This window comes from Lutzomyia longipalpis, chromosome 1, assembly GCF_024334085.1.
Source record: "Lutzomyia longipalpis isolate SR_M1_2022 chromosome 1, ASM2433408v1".
Classification (NCBI taxonomy): domain Eukaryota; kingdom Metazoa; phylum Arthropoda; class Insecta; order Diptera; family Psychodidae; genus Lutzomyia; species Lutzomyia longipalpis.
In genome coordinates this window covers 4,286,568-4,313,219 of record NC_074707.1, presented here as the reverse complement: position 1 = coordinate 4,313,219, position 26,652 = coordinate 4,286,568, and the positions used below count along the sequence as shown (strand labels likewise).

Sequence of the window (26,652 nt, the reverse complement as noted above, 5' to 3'; positions counted from 1 at the left end):
AGTTTCTATGCTTTTCAATTAATTTTTCTTTAAAGAAATTAATTGATTTTCAATGTTTTTTTTCAAATTAAGAATGTTTTTATAACGTTCAATTTTTTTCAATAATAATTAGCAATGGAGACGCCGGGTAAGAAAACAACCAGGCGTCTCCATCTTAATATATACTCCTAATTCTGCACTGAAAGAATATTAATAACCAGGCGCCCCCATTGAAATTTACCAGGCAGTTTGGTGAATAAATGGAGACGCCTGGTATTTAACATAAAAAAACTTACAAGAAGTCTCTAAAAAAAAGCTCAAAGCTCATAAAAAAATTCTCTCTCTATGCCGCAAAAGTCTCTCCACTCCTTCTTGACCAAAGCTATTGACCAAGAATCCTCTCATTGAGTATCCCCTCTGTGAAGAACCCTTTGCTGTGCAATTAATTTCCATCAATGACAGTGGAATTTCGATGGTTGCCTTAGCGGTGAGAGTGGGTGAAAGCAAATAAAGCTCAAATAGGGTAAAACCCCCATGAGAATGAAACATAAAATTCTTTTAGTATTGGAGTTTATTTTTCGTCTTTCTTTCAGCCCCCTTTTCTTCCTTGGGGGTCTTCTAGGTCCTAATCTATATTTTATTAAGTTTATTGCAAAAAAAATGTATGTACATACAATGAGTATTAACCTTCCTAAGTAAATTTTTCATGACTATAATAAAAATGAATAGGTAGCGGTGTAGAAAAAAAATGATTTTGGTTAAATGTAAAAAATTAAAATCTTAGCATTGAATCCCACCAATAAATACATCCATTTCTACAAGAATGGCCAATGTGATGAAGATGATGTAGAAACCAATAAGGAATGGTCCTAGAATTCTTCGAATCTTAAACTTACTTACTGCAATAATGAAGTACATAATTGCTATGACGGCAAGTAGGGAGGCAATTATGTATTGAATTCCGCTGGATTTGAGCGCAATGTGGGCATCTGTGTATCCAGCACCGTCAACCATTGTACGAATGAACCATGGCAGTCCGAGTGATAAAATCATTGCTACTGAACTTGATCCAATGGCATTGGCAATGGACATTCCACCCATTTCTATGGCGACAAGATAATTAATTATTGACAAGGTGTTTAGACTTATGTTCTTTGGGAAGGGTTCAGCATTGGGGGAGTGTTATGTAAAAGAAAACACACAGAAAAGAAAATATCTAATCACCTTTGCGAGTGAGTATATAGCCAGTGATAGCTTCAGGGGTGCACCCACCGAAGGACAGAAAGGTCATTCCCATGACTGATTCCGGAATGTAGAAGGTATAACCGATAACTGTAAGCATCCAGAATATCATGTATGAGTTTATGGCAATCCAGATGATGCACATGATGAATGTTAGTGGGTACAGGCGTCGCATGCGCTTTGGCGATGGCACGGTGAAGGTGAGAACAAAACGAATGGGCCAGGTGTAGACCCACCAAACTCTCCGCGTAATCGAGGATCTTGGCATGTTCCACAGGACAAAGGGTTTCGTAATGGGTGGCTTTAGCATTAACGATGGCCTCCGGGGGTCCAGCTGTGGTGGTGGGAATTCCGTTGTGATCTGGGAATCTTCCGAGGGGGACACCGAGGGTCGTCGGATTATATTTGAGAGGATTGATGACCTAGGGTTGGGATTTGAATTTGATGTTGTTGATGGTCTTGCTGGTGGTGGTGCTGGTGGGGGTGTTGCGGGTCTAGTTGGGGGTTCCGAGGGTTCTTTCGTTGGTTCAATGATTGTCGGAGAAATGGTGGAAATGTGAACGACTTTCTCGGATTTTCGGGGTTTTTCCCCAGCACTCACTTCTTCTATTGTCGAATTACCAAAATCTAAAAGAAATTTTTTAAAGAAAAATTCATTATTCTGTATTAAAATTAGTTAAATTCTCCGAGCTTTCTTACCGTATTTCTTAATTCGACAGCAGAGGCATTTATTTTCAACCAAATATACAATTTTTCGTTGAATTTTCGAATTAAAAATCATAACAATGTAGTAATTGACGACCAAAATGAGCATAATTATGGTTCCCCACCACATTATCTCATTATCCCATGCGAGGCCCGTGAGAAAGGCTGCATGAATGAAGTACAGGAGGGAGTCTCGTGATATTGGGAACCATTCAATTTGATACGTGTCCCGTGCAAAGAAACAAACAATTGAAGTTACGCCCAAAATATTGAACATCATCGATCCAATAACAGTCCCAATACCCATATCGGAGTCCGTAAGGAAGATTGAGATGGTATTTGTGAATAATTCTGGCATTGCTGTTGCTGTTGCCATAAATGTTGCTGCTGCCACATCCTACCAAATGACACAATAATACAAAATTTACTTTAAGATTCAATTCACTTCTAAAGTCAATCTAAACTTCCTTACCGGTGAAATATTTAAATCCTCACAAATGCACTCAATACACGGGATGTAGTATGAATTGATAACCATTGCTGTGATTGTGAAGAAGTATATAGCGCAAATAATGTGAAGTATAATTGCACCTTGTCGCCTCTGTTCTTGGGTGAAAAGGTCATCGGGGAAATCTTCAATGGATGACCCATAATCTGGGGGACATTCCGGATTCTCCTCGCGCTCATTGAAGGGAAACCAATAATGCCTTTTTGTTTTGTTCAAATGAACTTCGTGCGGAGCATCCTGTATTGGCATATCACCAATACTTGTCTCCAAATCTGATAAACGAATAGAAAATATTGTATATATTTACGGAATTTTCCTCATATTGCCACCACTAGCTGTTATTGATAAATCACAAAAACGACACGATATTACATTTCTTATTAATTCAGGAACATACTAAATTTCCTTTTAGTGAATTTGATACTTAACTTCTCGTAAATGTACTTTTACAGGAAAAAAAATCTTTTTTAAACCTAAAACCGGTGAATTTCCTAAACAGTTTAGTTTAAATAAAATATTCTTTCAGATATTTTCACTAAATGTTTAGTTCTATATTTCTTTTTTTTTTTTATTTACTAAAAATAACTATTTTTTTGTACCAATAGAAGGCAATTGGCTTTAAAATGAAAAAAAATTAACACAGAAAAATTAAATTTTAGGAATATTTTAGTAAAAATGTACCTAAAACTCATATAGAGATTTACTAAAATTTAGTAAGACAAAGTGTAAAAATTTATGTTTAATCTGTAACTTAAATAAATTTCATTTTATTAAAATTTTATAATCAGAAAAAATCTAACTATGACATTTACTAAAATACAGTAGAGTTCTCTCCGTGCTTTTTAGTAAAATTATTTTTAGTGTGAAGATTTTTTCTCTTATGAAGCTTTCAAAGCTCCTCATTTTACTGTCAGATGTTAATATTCTTTTTTTTTTTGGGGAATTTCTATCTTGGAATTTCAATCATAAGATTATTAAATGATTCAGAGTTAAGTCTGATTACAGAAAGTTCAATTGTTCTTTTGAGAGAACTGCGCACAATTTTTTTCTTCAATAATTCTTACTTCCTTTAGCAAATTAAATTAAGCAACATTTTCTTGTTCGGAACCGTTTTCGCCAGTTTCCGCTGGGTTCTTATCGAATTTACAATAAAAATTCTTTCTTTTATCATTTGCTTTCTAACGAGGACATCAGTATAAAAAAATCCCCTTCAATTCACATTGATTGTGATTATTTAAACAAAGAAAGCTTTTCGGGGTTTTTTTTCTCAAGCTTTCATTTTATAAGTAAAATGAATGGAAGACAAAAAGCTCCAAAAATTACTTAGTTTATTACATAGAGAGCTTTTATTAGATATATAGCAACAAAAAATCCCAGTTTGATGTCCTCATCGAGCTAAAAATAAATCTATTTTAAAGAAAAATACTTTGAGTATCATTTAATTGATCAAAGATTGAAGATTTTGTGCTTAGGTTGTGTTAGATAGTAGGTATAAAGATTTAACCTGTAGTTGCGTCACTGATATAGCCTAAGCTAAAAGACGTCAATGATATAATGGATTTTTTCGTCTACTAACGCAACTATGTTTATCACCGTTTTTACAAACTGCGTGTGGTTTAAGTAGCAAAATTTAATGAGAAAATAATAAAGCTCACAAATCTCTTTAAAATTAAGGCAGATGAGTTTTTAATTAGAAAAAGAAATATTTTATTTTTCTAATTTCTATATTTTTTATTTGCATTAAAATAATAATATAATGGAATTTTTTGGCAGTGTTAGATATTGAAAAATATGTAGGTACGGAAAACAAAAGAGAAAACCTTCAAGAACTGGAGAGGAAGAAAAGAAAAAACCGCAAAGAAAGTTCTTTTGAGCTCTTAAGAAAAAATTCTGACTGAAAGAAAGCTCTAAATATTCAATTTTTAATTATTCTAGGTAAATGGATTCTGAAGGATGTTTTGAGGAAGAGAAATGCAGTGAAATTACATTATATGAGACCTAAATCAAACAATTGAAGGAAATGCTAATAAAAAGCTCACTAAAACACCTAAAAAAAATAATTTCTTTTAAATCTATCAAAATGTGAGAAAATTAATTATTTTTTTACATTTATTTTTTAATCACTTTCCTGCATTTACGCACAAAAAACTACGTCAAAAGTGTTTTGATAAATCACGACACAAAAAAAAATCCAGGAAAGGCTTGCAAAATTATAAATTCAAATCCTAATCGCGATTTTTTGTGTTACTTTAACCTGATCACAAGTAGACTTTAATTAAACTGATATCACCCATTTTTTCTTTATCGATACCTCCTTTTAATCCACATTTTTTGCCAAAGTCTGATGAAGAAATAATTATCCATTGCAGACAGATATTGATTAAACGACGTCATGGTTAAGAGCAGAAGACGAAACTCTCTAATTTCTAAACAAAATTGAGAATTATCTAGTTTTTCTCACCTGTGTGCACGATGTATCCATTAACACAAACAAGGTATCCCAAAAGGACAATACAGAGACCTAGGAAAATAAGTATTTTACTCATTGCTGAGTCCTTTTGAATGTCCTGAAGAGTTAGGCAAAAAAAAAAGTCTTTGGTAGAATATCACAAGAGAGGATTTGAAGGAAGAATGAAAAGTTTGAAGAAAAAGAAGTTTTTTTTTAAAATTAAATTAGGATTCCTTCAAGAATTCACATTTTCTTTGGGGATTGAACTTTTTTTTTCTTTGGACTTTGCTGTATGTCTGTTTAATTTTTATTTTTTTCACTTGAACTGTCTCAGTCGAGGGATCCCACCAAACTGACTTTTAGTCTTGGACACCTCGGACAGATATTGGATTTTGTTGTGGACTTCCAAATCTATTTATCATAATCACTTATCGAAAGAAAACCAAAATGTGGAATCACCTTTGAAAGGTGTCTTATCAATATACTTTGATTTACCTTTTAGCTCTCCCACCTGTGGGATCTTTCGGTGTGTTTGTGCGTGGGGAAATCAGGGAAATCCAATTGGTTTAGATTTAGACGTAAATAAACACTTAATCTTTGATTTTTTTTCCAGGAAATATCAAAATAATGCGTTTAGTTTTGACCCATATTTGATTTATTGGTTGTAAAAGAATTTTGTAGGCATAATTTGTGTATCTTCGGCAAAGGCTTTGGTTCTCACTGTCTCCGGGTGTTGTCTACCTCAGAGACATGTGCCGGGTTGTAATCCTTCATCGTGATTTGAGGTATTCCACTGCGTGTCTGGTGATAAGATGATACCTAAATGCATGGGCGGCACGTGAGAGTAGTTCTCGTAATAAAATTCTTTAATGAAGCAATAAAATCCCCTAAAAATCTCCCAAAAATCCATCAAGTGAAAGCTTAAGCGACAAGCAACATTGTTTGCAAGACAAGCATTTATTTATCTATCGAAAAAAAAGTCTCATACCTGTGCTGACTATATACATACATACATAATGTCATATCTGGAATACAACAAATCACAAATTTTCGATTAACAATGCCTTCATTTCTATGTGCCATTGTACATTCGAGGGTACATAAGTTGTGTTTGTGTGGGAAAAAAATGTTTTCATTCCCGCGTGATAAAAAATCTCATTGGAGGATCATCGGGAATGAAAAATTTGCCGTACTTAAGATTACAATCCTTATCACATCTTTTTCATTTTTCTCTCTCTCTCTTCTACATCATACTTCGCAATCGCGATTGAATCACAGATTTTAATGATTTCTTCTTTTTTTTTGCTGCTACTATCTACTTTATTCTTTTTTTTTTTAATGTTTTTGTGAAGAAAAAATCTACGTCTCTATCACTATTTTTTTCGGTGATTTACTACGCCAAAGGATTAAGTGCGGTTAGGCTCCAATCTCTGCCATTTGTTGCCGTTGCTTTGATGCTTCGGTGGGCAGCATAGCCAATGAAGGCTAGTCACAGTAGACGCCAGATGCGAAGAAAATGTCAATTTCATTGAGAATGGCAAAGGTGACAAAGATGGCGTAAACACCAACAAGGATGAGTCCTGTGCGCTTTCGCAAATGGAACCGGAAGAGCGCTATGACGCTGAAGAGGAGCGTCGTGGCGAGGAGCATTGTCATCGTTGTGAATTCCACACCGTAGGAGACCACATTAAAGGGGTGCCCATCGACGAGGGTGCGCACGAACCACGGGAAACCCAGTGAGATGAGAATGGCCAGTGATGTGGATCCCAATGCATTTGAAACGCCCATCCCACCAATTCCTGCAAAATGTACAATCACACAAAATTGTAACTCATCATTCCGCAATGTGGTGGGACATTTTGCTTCGCAGCGCTTTCGTTAGCATGTTTGCAGTTCTCGGAAATTGCTTGCATAAAATTGTCATTAATGTTAAACACTGTGTAAACTCCGGGGAGAGCATGAAACCCTCATAAGCTTGACAATGTGAAATAAATTAATTGTTTTTACAGAATATCAAATCAATTTGTTAGTTCAAGATTAAACAATATTTTTTTGAAATAATAAATTCCAATTTGTTTTCAAAATTGGAATTGGATTGAATGTCAATTTGCAATCGTAGTGAAAGATATAACAAATTCATTTAATCACATCCCACGACATTGATCTGTTTTAATATGTAATTTCAAACTGTCAATTCAGTGAAAAATTTAATTTAAAACTGTTTTCCATTTTCGCAGAAGCTAATAAACTAAATTGATGGAAAACTTTGTCTCAAAATAGTAAAAATATCAAATTTTCCAGATAAAAGCTTTGATATTATATACAGAGACTTTTGAGCTTTTACTGTGAGCTTTACATAAAATTTCCTCGTTAATTCTTCACGATTTGAAGTCAATAAACGTTAAACTTAATATATTTTTTTTAAGTTTGAATAAAAATATTTAAAAAGGAAAAGGCTTTTTCATAAATGTATGTAGGTACATTGAAACTATATATTATTTAAGTAGCATGAAACATCTCTTCATAATACCTATTATACATAATTATAAAAGCTTTATTAGTTGGTGTTCCACTTCGTGGCCAACACCAAGTATTGTAATCGTCGGAAAAACCGACCACCTCAGATCGGGCTCAAACTTGGTATGAGCACGTTTTAGACATCCCACATTACGAAAATGGTGGTGGAAAATTTTTGATCCGGCCGGCCTGCCGGCCTGCCGGCCTGCCGGTGGTCCAAACTTTGCCTTATAGCTCGAGAACGGTAACAGATAGAGACTTCTGGTTTGAAGTTTTCTATAGAAATGTGGGTGTAAAATTTCATTTTTTCGCATTTTCAAAATCCAAGATGGCCGCCATCCGCCATTTTGAAATACTGTCAACCACTTCCCTTACAGCTAGAGGTCTGAAATTTTAGTATGTTGTAGAGCTCAGTGAGACGTTTTCATCGACAATTCATACTTGAAAATCGGTCAAGCGGTTTAGCAAATATGGCGGCCTAAAGCAAAAAGTGTTTTTTCAATATAACTCGAGAACGGCTTGACCGATTTTGATCATCTTGGTATCAAATGAAAGGTATTGAGAAGCCCTATAACTGTCTAGAACATTCCAAGTTCCAAAAACGTCCGCAAGAGGCGCTAAAAACAAAAACAAAAATTGCCTAACTTTAAGGGGCAATATCTCCGAATCCCCATTAGGCAAATCTTTTAAATTTTGATATGTTGTAGCCTGACTCATTATCTTTCACCAGTCCGAAAATGAAGAAAATCTATGTCGCCGTTTAGAAGATATGGCCATTTGAAAAATTCTTGAATTTGAAAAGTTCTAAGAGCCATATCTCCTGAACTGCTTGTCCGATTTTGCTCAACTTGGTATCAAATTAAAGGTTTTGCAAAACTCTACAACTTTCTAGAACATCAGAAACCTCTAGAACTATTCCTTCATGATAAAAAATGCCAAAAACTGTTTTGGTGAAACAAAAATCCGCCATTTTGTGTTCTAGTGGTGACATTGAAATGTATCGAAACATATGTCAGATTATAGCTTATTTCAATACCTTTCCATAACTAGTCAAGAAATTTCTGTAGGTTTTATAGAACTTGAGATATGACCATTTTTATGCATCAAATTATTGAATTTTACAAAAAAAATCAACTTTGCCTACTAATACTGATCACAAATCGTATTATAACGCATAAACTAACTTCTATACGTTGTGGGACACCAACTCTTATAACTGGACGCGTTATGATTGACTTTGCTTTATGAAGAAATACTGAATGTCACATGAGATACAAATCCATGCATTAGTAAAACTAATTAATTGCTTATTAATTATTCCTGTAGTTTAGGGGAGGATGGCTCAATTTCGAACCCCCAAGTGTCTCTTTGAATGTAGAAAATTATGCAAAAAATTTTGGTATGAAATAAACATTAGAATGAAAACAAAATTAGGAATATTAACTTTTATTTTTCTATTCTTCTTGAGCAGTTAGAAGTTCAAATTGTGCCGTCTTCCTCTAATGTTCCTCCTGTATGTGCTATATATTCCATCAAACCAACGGTTTTAGCTTCTGTCTAATTTTGAGCTAAACATTTTCCCACCCACACATCACATTCATTCAGGAAAAAGCTGAACACAGCTAGAATGTTGAATTAGGAATATTGCATTTCATTTGTAATTAATATCAATCAATTTCTCGTAAAGCTATGCTATGATTTTATAAGTCTACATGAGGCCATAAATGCGTTCACAGATTTATATTGTTTTGGAGCCTGAATGATTTATTGTTTTAGGCGTTTTAGGCTTTTAACTAAATGCTCTTAACGTATTTTCAAAGTTTTTAAAGTAATTCAGTAAATAATTAACCCTTTCGCGTCCGTTTGGAGAATACGTAAGGGATGGTCTCGAAATTTTGGAAACTCTACAGAAACAAAATGGCCAAAATGTGAGAATTTCAATTTCAAATAATTGTTTTGAGCACAAAAATTATAATTTGAAAATTGAAAATACAGGTATAAATTTTTATTAGAAAATTGTTTTTTTTTTACGAGTTTTGTACGATATTTATTCTATGGATGATTTTAAAGAATATGACTCATAACGTTTCCTTTGCTATAAATTATGTAAATTCAACGTATTTCTCTCTGGGAAAAATGAGTAAGTTCATTTACATTCGAGAAAATATAGTTTTTACGTTTGGGTCAACGTATTACCCAGAGAACGCGAAACGGTTAATCTGTAAAATTATTAAATCCAATTCAGAGCTTTTAAGGGAGATTATTGCGAGCATCATTGTTTTGAAAGAGAATTTGCCATATTAAAAACCTATAGGCAATTTCCAGAACATTTTCTTCACAAATAAAACCTATCCTTAAATTATAAAAAAGGTTTTCTTTAAATATTAAAAATTTCTTTCAATTTTTAGTAAATCAATGAATCAATTTTCTAATTTTTCCCACAAGAAAAAAAAACATTTTAATCTCTCAATTCAAGTTTTAAGACTTTGAACCCCTTGAACCTAATGTATATTCATTTAGTATCTTGATAGCAAGTCTCATCGACGTCATGAACGTATCTTTGATTGAATAATTAAGTAATTGAGGATAGAAGACCAAAGAAATGACTCACCTTTGCGTACAACCAGAACACACGCAACTGCTTCGGGCATGCAACTTCCCCACGAGAGCAATGTGAGCCCCATGACGGATTCAGGAATGTAGAAGGTGTACCCAATGATTGCAATCATCCAGAAGACCATAAATGCAATCCCGCCAATGAGGGCGATGCACATAATGAAGGTGAGTGGGTACCATTTGCGATGATATTTGGGACTTGGTACCAAATAGCGAAGAAAAATCATGATGGGCCAGGAGTAGAAGAACCAGATGCGCATGATTAGCGTATCGTCGGGAATTTTAAATAAGTTTTTCCTTGGCTTCGTTGGGGGATCATTTTTGGGGATAGGTATGTCTCGGTCTTCAGCTTCCTTTGCTTTTGCCGAAATAACTGAAGGAGTTGCTGAGATGGAGCTGAGACGTGGTATAGCAGGTTCAGGAGAACTTACAGCGTTGGTTTCCTTGGGATAATCTGAAACTGTTACGAAAGTAATTAGAGATAAGATTTGGTGATTTGCTGATCATTTAATTGTCTTCCTGGGTAATTTAATTACCTTCCTCGTGATTAGATACTAACCATCTCGATTGTGCTTAAAGCAGTTCCATTTATCTTCCACAACACTCCTTACAAGGCGCTCAATTCGACGATTTTGGAAGAGAACAATGAAGTAGATTACGGAGCAAATGACCATGATCATTGCCTCATACCACGTAATCTGTCCATCCCAGATGAAGCCAGTCAGGAGGGCTGAATTTATGAAGAGAATAAGACAATCACGTCCAAGGGGAAACCAACTAATCTGCACAGGTCTGATTGTTGCTAAACTAGCAACAGCAGCTACACCCAAAGTGTTGTAGAGAAGTGAACCAATGATGGCTCCCAATCCCATTGGGGAATCCGTAATGAATGTACTGATTAAATTGGTGAAGAGTTCGGGGATTGTTCCGGAAATTGCCATGAAAGTTGCAGCTGCAACGTCCTGGAAGAAAAATTGAATGGCACGCATTAGATAAATGAAGGATGATGGGAGCTTTTTTAGAGCTTTCAATGCATTACCCTTGATATTTGTAAATCCTCACAGATGCACTCAACTGCAGGCAAAAAATAATTATTGCACACAATTCCCAGCATTGTGAAGAAGTATATTGCACCGATAAAGTGAAGAATAATTGCTCCCTGAAGTCGTTGTTCCTCTGCACAGGGTGGGTGTGAGTGGGTGGTTGAGGGTGGAAAGAGAAATTCGATTAGTGAAAGAAAATTCCATATTGGCAGCATTATGTTCAAAATTTTATGGACTGTAAAGGAAACTTACGAGTAAACAAATCATCGGGCAAATCATCCATTGATGTGCGATTCTCACAAATTGGATGGATGTCATCTGCTCCAGTGAATTTATTTTTATCACTATGCCACGGATACCAACTACTCTTTGTTGCCTCAAGGTGAAAACGTTCCAATGGACTGAGGTAGATTTCACGAAAATCCTTCATGAGCGGTATGGCACTCATGAGGTCATTTTCCGGAGAAATCTTCTCTATTTCTAAAAGATTTATAAACCAAAGATTTATTTTTAATAAGAAAATTAAAATCCTTCACATCGCACTGCTTGAAAGTCACTTATTAGCTACCTTGATGATGAGGGTAGGCCCTGCTAGGGGACACAGCTAGACCCAGGATCACACCAAAAATCACACACTTCAGACGCACCATCTTCGTCACAACTAGTCCCAATCTTATAGCGCAATTCACCAAATTCTAATTGGAAAATCTTCCAACACCGCATTAACGCAAAAAATCCTCACAATTGATTACAACACTTCCAGCTGAATCTCCAGCTCCAATGATTAGCAGCCAGTCTTTCTTTTATTTTGCCAGTATGCGCCTCCACAGCACGTTGTTTGCTACATCGATACTGACGATCAACTGAATTTTTCCACCGGGAGTACCTTTTATATTCCAAAAATGTGAAATCATAAAAATCAAAAATTCGGAAATAAGTGAAGGCGTGGCGTTGTATGTGATTTGGTCGTTTCTTCACAAAATCTCACGAATTAAAAGGATTACATGGTGGCATTAAAAGATGTAAGAGGTGGACACGTTATCAGAAAATACCCATTGAACGGCTTTAGGATTTTCCCTCGCATGGGAGTCCGCGAATCCAAAATTATCAAACTGAGAGTGGAAAATTCTGGCCTGAAGCAATAAATTGGCATTCCTTTCTCTCTGAAGATACTTGTACTTCCGCAAGGTACTTAAGGTGCCGAGATTGAGTGCTATAGAGTGTGCCTGTTGTTGGCTGATGTGTCAACCCCAGGGGCTCCTCTAATTGCCGTGATAACGTAAAATCGTGCGCGGCGATACGGATAGCATGAAGCGCCATGAACTCCTCCAATCTCAGAAGACGTTCTCTGTGACGTCGGTCGGTGAGTCATTGTTCTATTGGGATTTATGTTAATGGTGATGGATGATTTTGGTAGATTTCTTTAGATTAGAATTGTTAAGCTTTTTCTCACGGGTTTAGTCATACGATGAATAATATTATGCCCTAGTGGATAAGAAAAATAGAAGAAAGTACAATGGATGCATAGTTTGAAGATACATTTACCTACTAGAAATTTTTTTTACTAAGGGTTCACTAAAATAGCTGCCACGACCGAAACGCTTGATCGATTTTCTAAAATTTACCGGTTTTGGAAAGGTGGGATATTTACCTTTCAAAAACTGACAGATTTTTGAAAATCGGTTAACTACAGCCTGAGATAGAGTGACTTGAAAATTGCTTTAAAAATAGTCAGGTGAGCGTGGAAAGAGTACATCCGATGTGGGGTAATCAATACCTAACTCAACTCCATTTTAGTTGCTCGGAAACTTTTGGAGGGTAGTGTATTATTAGTGTTTTAGTGTAAATTCTTTTAGCATAAATATACATACTTTTTAATAAATGCCTCAAAATGAATAAGCTCTTTTAATGCTTTTAACAATGGGGAGTTTATCTGGACGAAATTATTTGGATCTTCACAAATATTCGGATTATTTGGCAAGGAATAAGTCTAAGCCAAAAAAATGTTAAATTCATGCATAAAAACACTTAAATCAAACTGAAAGGTAGTAAATTCAAACAGAAAAGGGATGGTACAGAAATTATAGGAACTTGGAAATATTTCAGAGGGAATTTTCAATTTTTCTTTTAGAGAAAAATTTTAAAAAAATTGCCTTAAATTCTCATTAAATGAATAAAAGGCTCTATCCAATTGTGACGCCAGAAAAGACTATTTGTGACCCAAATATTTTATCATTTACTCAGCCTTTACATTTGTTGACTCAATTTTTAACTTATTTGTACTACAAAATATCTAATGTAGCTGCGAGTTTTAATTAAAGGACATATCCAATTAAAATTTCATATTTTAATTTTTTTTAACGATTTGTCCTGTTTTTAAGAGCTAACAGGAGAGCCTAAAAGTAGTAAATGTAACCCAAAAAAATACAATTCATGCCGAATAATTTTTGGTTTTCAGTACCAAAACTGCATAGATTGAGGAAAAAAACTTAAAAAAATATATATTTTAAAGTCTCAAAAAAGACTAAATTAAAATCAAAAAGTAGTAAATTAATGCATAAAATAAATAAATAAAATAAATTAAGTAGTGAATTCAACCCAAAAAGAGAATAAATTCAGACCAAAAAGTCATAAATACGTTTTTGGTTTTTTTTTTAGTTTTTGAGTTGTTCAATTTTTAGCAAAAGATGTTCACGTGAAGTCAAACATATAGAGCTTACAGAAATATTCGAATGATTCGCCTAAAAACCAAAATATTCGCCAGATAAACACCCCTTGTTCTTAAGAACAATGTAGGTAAATAATGCATGATTTTGTTATACTAAATACCTGTTCCAGATAATCAAAATAAAATCAATGAAAAAAAACTGAAAGCTCTCAAAGTCAAAATTTTTCACTGTATGCAAAAGAAAATCTCAATTTTCTTTTAAGAGAGTTTTCAAGCAGGATGACACGGAGGAAGCCCAAAGCTCTAAAAGAAAATTGAGTATTTTTCTTTCACCCTACTCGTACACCTGACGAAGATTGGAAGAAAATTCACAGCAAGAGTAAACCTATACATAAGAATAAAGCTCAAGAGATCTTTTTACAAATTCTCTTGAGAGACTTTTCCATCTTAATTCTCTATTAATGAAATTTCTTTTCATTCTATGGTATATTAATGTAATAAGATAGCTTTCAACCCCACCATTTCTAATTTGTCATTGTCATGTAAAAGCTGTCGCAAAAGCTCCTGCTGCTTCTTTGCACTATCTATCTCCCTGCTCAAATGAGAAAAGCACTCCGTGTGTGTCTTCTGATGCCACGATATGACTTTCCTTCAATGCCAAAGTGGAAAAAAGAATGAATGGATTTGTGAGTCAGCTAAATGAAAATCACGTGCCCCACCCCACTCTTTTTTTTTGCAATTGTGAGATGGAAATTCAACACTAATGCTCTCCATCCGATACGATAACATTGTGTCAAGGGGGGTTGAAGCAAAAAAAAAAAAAAAAGAAAGCTCAATTCGGGGAATGTTGTGAGGAAGTGATGAGAAAAAAGAGGTCCGGAAATTGAAAATCTAGTTTGAGGGTGGATTTGGCCACAGTGTGGTGTTGCTGCTACAAAAAAAAAAGTGAGAAAGAAAAACACAAATAAAAAAGGAGGAAAGAAGTTTATGTTGACATGTGAGTGTTGATAAGATAAATCGTTAGTCAACATTTTCAAATCACACGCTAATCACTTTGGCGCGTGCTTCCCATTCAGAAGTTTTTTTTTTTGCTTTGGGAACTGATCGAGTCAATCAGTCAAGTGAGACGTCTGTATGCACGAATGTAGACAAAATGCAATGCTGTACGTAAAAGGGAAATAGTATTATATATATTTATTTTGACGAATTACAAAAGAAACTTAAAACAAAACATATACATCATATTGGAGCTTATCACAAAAGAGGTGAATCGCGACAATAAATGCCAATTGATTTTAGCATGTGTTGCCGGATGGGAAGAAGACATCCATTTCCACGAGGATGGCAAATGTAATGAACACAAGGTAGATGGCAAAGAGGCAGAAACCAACGTTTCGTTTGAGCTCATAGTGCCCCAAGGCAATTACAACAAAGAGCACCCCAACGGCCAAGAGGAGCGATACAATGGTAATTTCAATTCCATACGAATGGATGTTTATGGAGGCGGCGAGGCCAAGATGCCGCTCAACGGTGTTCCGTATGAACCACGGCAGGCCCAGTGAGAGGAGAATTGCGAGGGAGTTAGCTCCTAGGGCATTAGACACCCCCATACCTCCCTCACCGCTGCGTATTGTAATGATGCACGAAATTGCCTCTGGAAGGCATCCACCGGCCGCCACAAATGTTAGCCCCATCACGGATTCGGGGATGCTGAACGTGTGCCCAATTATGGAAATCATAAAGTAGATCATGTAGGAGTTCGCGCCAATTAGGATGATGCACATGAGGAAGGTGATGGGGTAGAATCTGGCGTGGGTGCGTGGGTTGGGCACACAAATCGACAAAATAAAATTTATCGGCCACGAATAGAACCACCAAATCGTCTGAATTGCTGAAGCATCACGAGGGATTTTCCACAATCTCTTGCCACTCTCCGTGAGCTCTTCGTGATTCCCCATTGAAATCTTGTCTACCTCCTTGCTAACACCACTACTGCTCTGTGTCACTGAGTATTCTTCTACTGAAGCAGCTTCTGAAGCTTTTTCTGAGCTTTCCTGCTCTAAATCTGCAATGGAATGAAAATATTTTCTTGTAGAAGATTTAAGTTGGTTCGTCTGTCAATATTTTGATATTTATTATCAATTTTTTCAATTATTTCAAAGCTTTGGGGATTTTTAAGTATTTGGGGTATTTGGAGAATTAATTTATTTAAGGAGGAAAGCTGTCATTGACATTCCTAATATTTTATCCTGGTAAGGCGATTAATATAATTTATGTTTTATATAGACAAGAGAAAGTCACACGAAAGTTCCAAAAAGTTAGATTAGAATTTCCCGCTTTAATATATCTTTCTGTGTGAGCTTTTGAATTAACTTTGCCTGAGCTTTTCAAATTAATTTGTCCTATTTCGTACACTTGGAAAATTTCCTTTAATTTTAAATGCTTTTAATTTGAATTTATATAAAAAAAATCACCTGGATTCAATTAAAGAAAGAAGCTTTTTATAACTATTTATGCGAAATGTGAGGAATTTTCTTTTTAAAATTGACTTTTCTGGACAGTTTTGAAAACAAATTTGAAAATTTCAAAAAGTTCTTGGCCATATATGGGTTAAAAATATTTGAAAGCTGTAAATAAAATGATCTGTTATCGAGGGAAATTCACCAGTAAGTCGAGCTTAAAATTTTAAGTCTGTCTTAAAATTTTATTAAGTCATTCTTTTTGGTTGGACTTAAACGCTAATTTTGAAATCAGGAGATTGTCTGATGCACTTTATTTTTTCGCAGACTGATTTCACGGAAAATGTCCATAGGGAAAATCTCAAAATGAAATTCTATCAATTTGTTACAGGAAAACTTATGAAAATTGTCGCATTGTACTGAATAATAATGGTGAAAAAGTTATGAAAACGAAAAAAATTACGTTAAATGTCCGATCCTTTTTTATTAAAATTAAATTTTCTGCATTTTAAAATCAGCAGTAAGTAAAATTTTGTATTTTCAAGATCCATTTAGTGCATCTTATAATCTCCGGACATCTAAATTAGCGAAATTCATTGAAAAATATGCAATCTGCTTTCTCCAATGAAGCCTGATTTAAAAATTTTAAGCCCAACCTAAAAACCGGCTTAAAATTTTAAGCCCGACGTACTGGTGAAATGCCCCCATCATCAAGAAAAATCTCATAAATTCTTCACACTATCTTTACAAATTATTTGTAATTACACTCAATACTTAAGATTGTATAAAATTCTTTGATTTAAAATTATCTATAACATTAAGTACACAAATTAATCCACTCAGATTACCGGACGAAGAAGTTAAAGTTTTATGACAAAAGCCGTAATTTATTAGGCACGATATCAGTGAGAAGATTTATGTTGATAAGATTCAGATTTAATCTTTCATCTATTTCTTGGAATGTAAACATAAAAGCTTCCATACATATTTATTATGAGGGAGTTAAAGAGAAATGTTGAAATTCCTCAGTTTAACCCTTTCGCGTTTTTTGGGTTATACGCTGACCCAAACGTGAAACATTTTATTTTTTCAATTATTTATTAATTTAATTGTTTTTGGCATTTTAATTGGCATCAAATTCACGCAAAAGAGGCCAAAGAAGACGTTCTGAGTGAGAAAAAAAGTTCTTTGAGAGCATTTTGTAGAACAAATATTGTAATAAATGAGCACGTGTTTCAATGTTTTTATGTTTCACCTTGGACCGGTAAGGGTTAATCCAAGGATTTTTTTTTATAATCGCGAATTCTAAATGGGAAACTCTTCTTCTTGAAATTTTGCTCAAGAAGTCCAAAAACTCTTTCTTTATTCGAATTATTTAGACTTGTATGAAGATAAAAAGCTTTTTATGGCATTTTTATGTGCTAAAATGGGTTAGGAAAGATTCAGAAAAATCAAACTCACCATGAGAAGCTCTTTTAGCGCAGCAATGTAGCTTTTCTTCAATGATAAACTTAACAATTCGGGCTATTCGTTTATCAAGGAAGAGAATGGCAAAGTAGAGAAAGTAGAAAATAAAAAGGACCATTGATTCTGCCCAGGAGATTTCTCCATCCCACACAATGATCGTCAAGAGGCCAATGTTGATGCAGTAGAGCAGAGAATCCCGCACAAGTGGCCACCAATCTAACTGTACGGCTTTCTTCGCAGCTAAGCTGGCTAGGGCAGCTACGCCCAATGTATTGAAGAGCATTGACCCAATTATCGTTCCCAAACCCATGTCGGACTTTGTGAGAAACGTAGCGAGGCAATTTGTAAAGAATTCCGGCATTGTTGTGGCTGTTGCCATGAAAGTGGCCGCAGCGACGTCTTTTGATATCTTAAGTTGCACGCAAATGCACTCAACGGACGGCAAAAAGTAGTCATCGACGACAATTGCGAGGAATGTGAAGAAATAAATTGTAGCTAGGAAATGGAGCAAGATACCACCCTGTAGTCTCTGGGTTTCTGCAATAAGGAAAAAGGAAAAACAGGGAATAATTTTAATGGTTTAGTGTGTATGGATAGTTCGTTTTAGTTTAATTGCCAATGGCAAGGTCGTAGAAGGTATGTATGTTGCAATTCACTGAATTTTCTTCTCTGATATCTTATCGGTCGTGGGCAGACGCGCAATCTTGTCCACATTCACACACATTTTTCCCACAATGGGCAATTATTGTGTGTTGGGGCAATAAAGTTTGTGTTTGTCCAGTGGAAGAGGAAATAATAGTATGAAGAAAAAAATTGGCGGCATTGTTTTCCTTTGTAGCATGATTAATGGTGCTATGCAGGAATTTCATGTCAAGAAAAAATGATCATGACATTTTTACCTGAAATTTTTTTTGTCATTCCCTCTCACTCCCACTAATGTATTTTCTAATGTTTTATCTTATTCTGTCGCATGTTGACGACATTCTTTTTCAAACTCTTGCAAAGTCAAGACGTTTCTTAGTTTTTTGCAATTTTCTCTGTAAATTGTGATATTTTATCTCGTGAAAAGTGAAAAGCGACTTCTGGAAATGTTCTAAGTGCCTGTGAAAGTGTGAAAAGTGGAAAATCGCGGGTATTTATCGGCTAAATAAGTGAAAACAGTGATGTTCGATAGCAAAACATTAATTCCCGGACAAATTTTTCCGCGTTCAAGTGCGATTTCACCACACAGGAAGCATTTCCCTGACCCCAGGCAGACCTTCCCTATGCAGATAACCTGTAGGAAGGTCCATAAAGCCCGCAGGAAGTGATTAGAGTGTGGTAGAAAACCTAAAAAGTGTCCCGTGAAAATTGGCTAAGAATGAATGTTTTGGTTTTTCACTTCGCATATTTTCACGTATTTGGACGATAAATGACCCTAATTTTCCGCTTTTCACTGTTTCCCTGCCACTGTGGACTCCTTAGCAAAGCATTTTCCACTTTTCTTTGAGGAAAACATCCCCAAATGCAGAGAAAATTCATGAAAAACATTGTGCACAAGAAAAAAGGCATGCCATGATAAAAAAATGTCGGTATTATGCGTCAGAGAAAGACGAAATATAGGGAAATACATTAGTGGAAGTGAGAGAGAATGACAAAAAAAATGTCAGGAAAAAATGTCATGATCATTTTTTCTTGACATGAGATTCCTGCATAGCACCATAATAAATTATATTTAACTTACGCGTAAACAAATCTTCGGGGAAGTCATCAATCGATGAAGGGGCTTCACACGTCTCCTCCTCGAGACTACCATTAACCCCAGTGCGCAATTGCATTCTCTTCCACGGATACCAATGCCATGTTTCACGTTCAATACTCAATCTCTCCTCCAGCGTCATATGAGGATCGTAGAAATAGCGTAGAATCGGATGACTCTGGGTTGTCGTTGTTGTGTGGATATCGTGAGCAAGTGCTGTGTCTGAAAAGCAATGTAGGTCACATTTTACCATACACTTCACCACACCACACCACGTAGAATTAATCCCACCCCCTTCACGCTTGATTTCCTTATGGCATCCACTTGAGACGTTGTTTGTGTAAACACCCAGACTTTTGGGGGCAAGTGAGGTATATTCTCTACATTCACCCCTTCATCATACACCCACCCACACCCCCGTACAAGTGGGAAGCCCAACACTTCACATTGCCTCTGCTAAACCTACCTGTTGCTCCATTTAGCGCAGCTGAAGCAAAACACGCACAAATAATTGATGAGATAATACAGAAAGGGATTATGCTAAAGCCCATAATTTATCTTATTAATTATTTCCTTAACTCCCGTGTAAATCCTATTAATTTGCAACTAACTATATATATATATATATATATCGGGGGGAAAAGAATCTCCTAAAGCGTTCACTTTATTAAATTAATTACTGATCTTATTCCCAGGGCGTACAAAATGCAACTAATAGAATGATTTTGATTGTGCGATGTCTCTGGACAATTCTCTTCAATCTCACCTTTATCAATCACATAATACATATGTACATATATGTATATGTCTCTCAATAAGGGGATTTTTTAATGAAGTGGAAACACTTGAGGATAAGAGAGTAAAACATTCAATCTTTCATATCTTACGACGAAATGTCTGAGAATTTCATTCTTTTCAATTTCAAATTTTTGCTACTGATTTATTTTAAAATCCTTCCCGCATTTTTTTTCAACTTTTACAAACTACGCCACACACGGGTCGAATGATCTGAATTTATTATCAATTGGAAGTCAATAGAGAGATAATCACCGCCATTGAGCACGGCATTAATACCGCGGAACATCGAATTTGGGATTAAAGACTTCCTCAAAATGATGGGAAGATAAGTTTGGAGACATTTATGGTTTTATTGCACCCAGACAAATTCAATAGACAGAATCAGACCTATTTTTGATTCATACGGGTATTGTTTTGCTATTACTCTGTGAATGTTTACCACAAGATTATCAATGAAGATTGTTTGTTTTGAAATATTTTATTGTGAAATTAACTATTAATAGAGTGGATTAACCAAGAAGATTTTATTCTTTTTCAAATTAATCTTTATTGTAGAATCAATCCTTAACAATTAAAGAATATTTTTAAAATTTAAATTATTCAAAATTTATAATCAATTAAATTCTCTAATGAAAAAAATTATTTATGAAATGAAAATTCATACTGACCTAAACATGAACGTTTTACGGTGAATTTTTAAAAGTTTCAGTATTTCATTATATTTTCTAATAATGCATCTTTGTTTTGATTTTTTTTCATTAAAAAAGCTCAAAGACTCTCCCTCATGCGGGAATACCCTTTTAGTGCACCTAATCAATATCAATATTGTTCTAAGAGGATCCATGTTTATGAAATATTTATTAAACAATTAACTTCAAGGCAGAGTTTTATTGTTATTCTAAGAAAAAGCTCAGAGACGTCCTATAAAATATGCAACAATAAAAAAATATTTCAAACGATTTTAAAGCTCAAAATATCGCTTTTTCTTTAAACAAAAAAATGCGTGGGAATGCCCCATTATCCCTCTCTCCACGATAAATTCTTTTGAGGAAATGAACAAAAAAAATTAAGAAAAGCTTTTCATATATACATATAGGTATTTAAGACTTTCCTAATATCTCAAAGTTTTTATTAGGGAGGTTTTCTTGGTATGATGAGGGGCTTATTTTTTTTTTATTTAAAAATCCCCGAAAATCCGCCTAGAGAAGAAAATTCGTCAAAAGGAAAATCGTTTTGAATTCCTGAAATTATATATTTGAGAGAATTTTGCTGACTTTAAGACTTTGAAGAAGACGTTTTACTTACCTATTTAATGTGATTACCATTTGAATATTAGGGATCAATAATTTAAATTATTCATTGAATGAAAATATTCGTATTAAAACACTTAACAATTAAGCTTTGATTTCATCTATTAAAACAAAACAAATTCCTTAAAAAATATTTTCATGTGAAAACTCATCGATTTCATCAAACGAATCAAACTAATAAAATATTTGTTAAAAAAAAAGAATTTAAATTGTTCACTAATTTTGATAGTAATATGTAACAACAGATGATCAATATCTCTTCTACTTACCTGCTCTGGAGCAACATTAAAGAAATTCCTACAAGGGAAGAGTTTGAAGAAAACAGTAAATAAAAATCAAAATTACTCTGACAACAAATTTAATATAATAATAATAATAATTTTTTAACAACATTCTTGATTTACATTTAATTTTCACGAAAAATTGGAGTCTTTGTGCTTTTAATGTTGAGCATTGCAATCTCATCACGCACTTTTTGTGCTTTGAGTACCATTGTGTTTATAAAAAAAAGTGGAGCGAAATTGGAGCTCCCAAAGTGGGGAGGAAAAGTGTGTTGAAAGGTGAAAAGTTCCCCTTTATCTGCTAAGTCGTGCTCTGATTTATTGCCACTTAAAAAAAAAACGAGGAGATGTGGAAAAGAAATAAGAAGGTGGAGAAAGAACGAAAAAAGCTATGAATTTAATAGAAAAAAAATACTTTTGATGGAGGTAGACGCAAAAGGGGGTGAGGGGTGGGTAACAATTAGTGATCACATGTTGGTAGATTGACGGGAAAGAAGAAATTGAGCTCAAACATGCTGCTGACAATGAGGAAGAAAACGTAGAAGAAGGAACATGTTGCGCCCACTTTCCAGTCCAGCTTGAATTTGTTCATGAAGAGAGACACGTAGAGTCCCACGAGGGCTGTTAGGAGGAGGGTGGCTGAATAGGTCATCCCGGATGATTTCAGCGAAACCCAATTGTCACCTGGAGTGGTGGGGAAGAGAAGCGACTTGATGAGCCATGGAAGACCAAGGCACAGCATAATGTCGAAGGTGTTTGACCCAATGGAATTGCTGATGCCCATTGTGCCGTGCCCCTTGTTGGCCACAATCACACTGGACACAGCTTCGGGTACACTGGTACCCGCTGCCAGGAATGTCAGGCCCATCACTGAGTCCGGTACATTGAGGGTGTCCCCAATGGCGGTTATGAGGAAAGCCACCACGTACGACATGGCGCCGATCCACATAACGCACGTTGTGAAGGTGAGAAAGCGCAGCCGTGGGAATCTCCGGCAATCCGGGATGGTGGACCACAGTACAAAGGCAATGGGCCAGCGGCAGATGAACATGAAGGTGGATTTGTCCTTCTTATCCCACGGATTAACAGACACCCACTCATCGGCTTCCGTTGTTGCACACACCTCAGTGACGCTGACATTGACTGCGGACTCGGTGCAACCCTTGCTGTAGCCATTCTGTAATCTCTGTACACCCTCCATTAGGGGTGAACCCTCATCCACAATCTTTGCTGGCTTCTCCGTGCATTTTGGCGATTTAAACTGCTCCCCGCACGAATGTACCACGGTTTGGGCTTTACGTGCAATCATATCATTGCAGCAAATTGCTATATATCCAAGTTAAATGAACGTGTCACTCAAGTGGGGCATTTATATTGGAATTGATTGGAATTGCCCATGAGGAGTGAGAGCAGTGTTGATAAATTGATTTTGCTGTGATTTTGAATTACGTGCACTTGAGTGGCGTAATAAACATAATGACGTGCGCACGATAAAAGATAATACTGCAAGTGCTGGGAAAATTGTTTCGTGATTGGCTTTCAGTGGCCTCAAGGGCTGGAATAAGCTGCAAAATATATTGGATCTTTATGCAATCTAAACGTGTTGGGAAACTTGAGGGGTTGCATTGAGAGGATTTTATTAAAAAAAAAATTAAAGGATTTTTAAAGCATAAAAAGCTCGGGAAAATATTTTTATAAAAAATGCTTCAAATTAATTATAATTGTCCTCTTAACTATCTAAAAAAAAAAATATTTATTGCAACAAAATCACGAATTTTGATGCAAAAATTGTCAATGTGCCAATTAAAGCTCATTGAAAAATTCAAACTGCAATGTATGTGCGTGACATAATTAATCAACACTGCTCTCAAAAGCTCTGACAATCACTCAAAGTGTGGAGTTACGACAAAAAAATGAAATAAAAAAATGAAAACTCACCAACAATGTAAATGATGTACGCAGAAACCAAGCACAGCGCCTCGTACCACATGACCTTTCCGTCGTAGAGGGTGGTAATGAGGGCGATAACAGCAAATCCGTACATGATGCAGTCACGCGTTACAGGCCACCAATCCAGCATGACAATTTGCCCCGCAATGAGGCCACAGCACGCTGGTACGGCCAGAATGTTGAACACGGCTGATCCCACGATGGTGCCCACACCAATATCTCCTTCTGTTATAAAAGTCCCCACGCAGTTTATAAAAAGCTCTGAGCTGGAGCATGCGGCTGCCATGAATGTTGCACCCGCGATATCCTTCTTCATTTTCATACCTACATAATGTTTTTTTTTTGTGCAAATAAGTCATTTTCTTTGCTTTGAAAATATTTTCCACTCACTTTCACACATTGACTCAATTGCTGGCACAAAGTACTCATCACAGACAATTGCTAGGAGCCAGAAGAGGTAGCACACGATGACAACATGCACCATAATCCATCCACTCTGACGCTGGTCTCTGGTCAAGCCATCCGATGGGAATTCATGGATGGCGGGTGGAGTGCAATTTAATTCATCTTCCGTGCCGATGACCTCTGAACTCACTCGCGTAACTGGGTTCAATCTCACTGAGTGGACTTGCGGTATGTCCTCCATAAAACTCGCCAAGCGACGGTTGGGTACAGCATGGGCTGTTTGAAATATTCAGAAAGCAAATTTATTACAGGTTCGTATTGAAAATGATGGAGCACAGAAAGGAATTTAGGGGGGGGGGATGCTTCAAAGTATTTAAAAGGATTTAGGAAATATTTAGAATAGTATTTTAAAAAAAAATTGGGAGAATATTTGAAAGCTTTGAAAAATATTCTAAAAAGTTGATACTGGAAGAAGTTAGAATATTTTTGGAATATTTAGAGACTCTGGAAAATATTCTATTCATAGAAATATTAAAAAAAATTCTTAAAGGTACCTACTTGAAAGCTCAAAAATATATTTTAAATATTTAAATGATTTAAATCATTTAGGGAATATTCAGAATGTTTGAAGCTTTTGAAAAATACTCTAAATATTCCTCGAAATAAATCGCAAAGTATTATGAGTATTACGAGTATTTGAAAGCTTAAAAAATACGCTAAAAAGTTGAAATATTCCTGGATGTAGTTTGAATATTTAGAGACTCTGGAAAATCTTCTATTCCTAGAAATATTTAGAAGTTCTTAAGGATACTTGAAAGCTCAAAAATATATTTTAAGTATTTGAAATATTTCTATAAATACTTAGGGAGTGTTCATAAAGTTTGAAAGCTCTAATATATATTTTAAATATCTGAAATATTCCTTGAAATAATTCGGAAAGTATTATGAGGATTTGAAAGCTTTAGAAAATTTCAAAAGCTCAGAAATGGAACACTAATATTTATAAAAAAAAAATTAAGAGCTCTTAAAAATATTCTTCAAAAATTTCTGGAAATACATAGAAATTATTCAGGATATTTAAAAACGTTGGAGAATATTCTAAATATTTAAATAAATCCGGAATTAATTAAGAAGTATTCAGTGAGTATTTGAGAGCTTTCAGTACACTTGAGAATTAATTTCTCAAAAAGAAAATGCAAAATTCAAGTAAAAATTCTAACTTTCTGATCTCACTTTATCCTTGAAATATCACGTAACATATAAATCCACTTTAGTTAGCAAAGGAACAAACTAACAAACTAAAAAGAAATGAATTTATTTACTCAAAAGAAGAGCAAAATAATGCGCCATTGCTTTTGAAACAACACTGTTAGCGCTACACACACCACACTTGTCGTTTGAGCTTTTTACTACCCCGCTATAAAAGCTGTGGGAATTGTATATTAACTCACCAGATACAATGTAGCTCGATGAATGTCCATTCGAATCACTGCCGGTGTTTGGAATCACAAGATAAAATACTGTTACACCCAAAAATATGAGGATTCGCAGCAGGAAAGTCACTCTCGTTTGAATTCTTCTCGATATCCTTGTCTTCATTCTCTTGGTCAGCCTCACTTGGTGGTGGGTTTGTCTGTTGGGTTTTTTTTTTATCAAGGAGAGAAATATTAAAGAAAAGCTCCAAAGAGAGATTTTTTGAGGCAATGGCCCCTGGCAGACAGCTTACCTCGTGGAAATGTGCTCAAAGTTTAATTAATGCTGGATTAATTGTCATAAAAGCATCTCCTCTTTGGAGTATATCTTGAAGACGACTCTAAATCGTGTTCGCGACACTTTGAACACTTTTATTGTCCGTCTCGGGGAATTTTTTCTTTTCTTTTCTTATTTTTTTGGGGATCAGGGCACTTTGGGAGCAAAAAGCTTGTTCACAGTTTGGATGATGCGTTGCAAATGAGAAAAGTCACGATGATGCCCGGGGTCTTTCTTATAGGCTAAACAGACGAAAAATTTTTACGTATAACTCTCTTATCGCAACCAAAGTAATTAGTATCTAAATCTTTCTACTATTTACACTCGTGCACACACTTTGAACGGAGACTTTCTTGTAATCACTGAATCAATAGATAAGTTAGTGTGAGGTATTCAAATAATGAGGAATGTTCTTCGTCTCAACTGCACCAACTATGACTCAATCCATCCACTATCTCCCCAAAATTGTGCTTTTCATGACGTACGACTGATGGTGTGTGCATTTCGGTAAATTCTCTCCTCCCAATAAGAGGATTTCCTTAATAAAATGGCACTGATATTGCTATTGAATAAAATTCTGTATGTTGGAAATAATCCAAAAGAAACATAATTAAATTTTTAAAACGCTTTTAATTTAACCAATTACGTTTCTTTTAAGTAAAGTTTGAGTATAATTATTAATTTTTGTAAAATATTTACTATTTTATTTATTTTTACTTTTTTTTTAACCCTCCGTATACTGTAACCAAAACACTTACGTGCATCACT

The 26,652-nt window shown here is 35.2% G+C and overlaps 5 protein-coding genes across 5 annotated transcripts in view; 1 reads left to right on the top strand and 4 right to left on the bottom strand.

Moving 5' to 3' along the window:
- LOC129786570 (nuclear pore complex protein Nup88) overlaps positions 1-26,652 on the top strand; it is an 850,897-nt gene that overhangs the window by 217,734 nt on the left and 606,511 nt on the right. The window lies entirely within an intron of this gene.
- On the bottom strand, positions 533-5,237 carry LOC129786574 (sodium/potassium/calcium exchanger 4-like). Its single transcript, XM_055821679.1, has 5 exons — positions 4,896-5,237; positions 2,399-2,706; positions 1,921-2,323; positions 1,204-1,848; positions 533-1,082 (listed from the first exon to the last, which is right to left on the bottom strand). Exons 1-5 carry the CDS (start codon positions 4,978-4,980, stop codon positions 760-762), a joined length of 1,764 nt encoding a protein of 587 aa, XP_055677654.1. The 5' UTR covers positions 4,981-5,237; the 3' UTR covers positions 533-759.
- On the bottom strand, positions 6,089-12,391 carry LOC129786579 (sodium/potassium/calcium exchanger 4-like). Its single transcript, XM_055821688.1, has 6 exons — positions 11,628-12,391; positions 11,312-11,539; positions 11,056-11,192; positions 10,576-10,978; positions 10,012-10,476; positions 6,089-6,682 (listed from the first exon to the last, which is right to left on the bottom strand). Exons 1-6 carry the CDS (start codon positions 11,707-11,709, stop codon positions 6,369-6,371), a joined length of 1,629 nt encoding a protein of 542 aa, XP_055677663.1. The 5' UTR covers positions 11,710-12,391; the 3' UTR covers positions 6,089-6,368.
- On the bottom strand, positions 14,907-20,104 carry LOC129786578 (sodium/potassium/calcium exchanger 4-like). The gene is made up of 4 exons (XM_055821687.1): positions 19,858-20,104; positions 19,377-19,613; positions 17,648-18,190; positions 14,907-15,792 (listed from the first exon to the last, which is right to left on the bottom strand). Exons 1-4 carry the CDS (start codon positions 19,940-19,942, stop codon positions 15,023-15,025), a joined length of 1,635 nt encoding a protein of 544 aa, XP_055677662.1. The 5' UTR covers positions 19,943-20,104; the 3' UTR covers positions 14,907-15,022.
- Positions 21,841-26,390, bottom strand: LOC129786577 (sodium/potassium/calcium exchanger 3-like). The gene is made up of 5 exons (XM_055821686.1): positions 25,862-26,390; positions 25,587-25,768; positions 24,121-24,411; positions 23,719-24,054; positions 21,841-23,106 (listed from the first exon to the last, which is right to left on the bottom strand). The coding sequence occupies exons 2-5, from the start codon at positions 25,732-25,734 to the stop codon at positions 22,241-22,243; spliced, it is 1,641 nt and encodes a 546-aa protein (XP_055677661.1). The 5' UTR covers positions 25,735-25,768; positions 25,862-26,390; the 3' UTR covers positions 21,841-22,240.

What these genes read in the sequence shown, in the direction of transcription:
- LOC129786574 (XM_055821679.1), bottom strand. Translation starts at nt 4,980, where the DNA reads ATGAGTAAAATACTTATTTTCCTAGGTCTCTGTATTGTCCTTTTGGGA. An exon ending in CTGTCGAATTAAGAAATACG is followed by an intron (nt 1,849 to 1,920) that starts GTAAGAAAGCTC and finishes AATTTCTTTTAG; the next exon opens with ATTTTGGTAATTCGACAATA. An exon ending in CTATATACTCACTCGCAAAG is followed by an intron (nt 1,083 to 1,203) that starts GTGATTAGATAT and finishes TTGTCGCCATAG; the next exon opens with AAATGGGTGGAATGTCCATT.
- LOC129786579 (XM_055821688.1), bottom strand. Translation starts at nt 11,709, where the DNA reads ATGGTGCGTCTGAAGTGTGTGATTTTTGGTGTGATCCTGGGTCTAGCT. An exon ending in AGGATTTACAAATATCAAGG is followed by an intron (nt 10,979 to 11,055) that starts GTAATGCATTGA and finishes TTTTTCTTCCAG; the next exon opens with GACGTTGCAGCTGCAACTTT. An exon ending in TGTTCTGGTTGTACGCAAAG is followed by an intron (nt 6,683 to 10,011) that starts GTGAGTCATTTC and finishes TACATTTTGCAG; the next exon opens with GAATTGGTGGGATGGGCGTT.
- LOC129786578 (XM_055821687.1), bottom strand. Translation starts at nt 19,942, where the DNA reads ATGGGCTTTAGCATAATCCCTTTCTGTATTATCTCATCAATTATTTGT. An exon ending in TGCGCTAAATGGAGCAACAG is followed by an intron (nt 19,614 to 19,857) that starts GTAGGTTTAGCA and finishes ATTGCTTTTCAG; the next exon opens with ACACAGCACTTGCTCACGAT. An exon ending in CCCCGAAGATTTGTTTACGC is followed by an intron (nt 18,191 to 19,376) that starts GTAAGTTAAATA and finishes TCCTTATTGCAG; the next exon opens with AAACCCAGAGACTACAGGGT.
- LOC129786577 (XM_055821686.1), bottom strand. Translation starts at nt 25,734, where the DNA reads ATGAAGACAAGGATATCGAGAAGAATTCAAACGAGAGTGACTTTCCTG. An exon ending in ATCGAGCTACATTGTATCTG is followed by an intron (nt 24,412 to 25,586) that starts GTGAGTTAATAT and finishes TATTTCAAACAG; the next exon opens with CCCATGCTGTACCCAACCGT. An exon ending in AATTGAGTCAATGTGTGAAA is followed by an intron (nt 24,055 to 24,120) that starts GTGAGTGGAAAA and finishes AACATTATGTAG; the next exon opens with GTATGAAAATGAAGAAGGAT.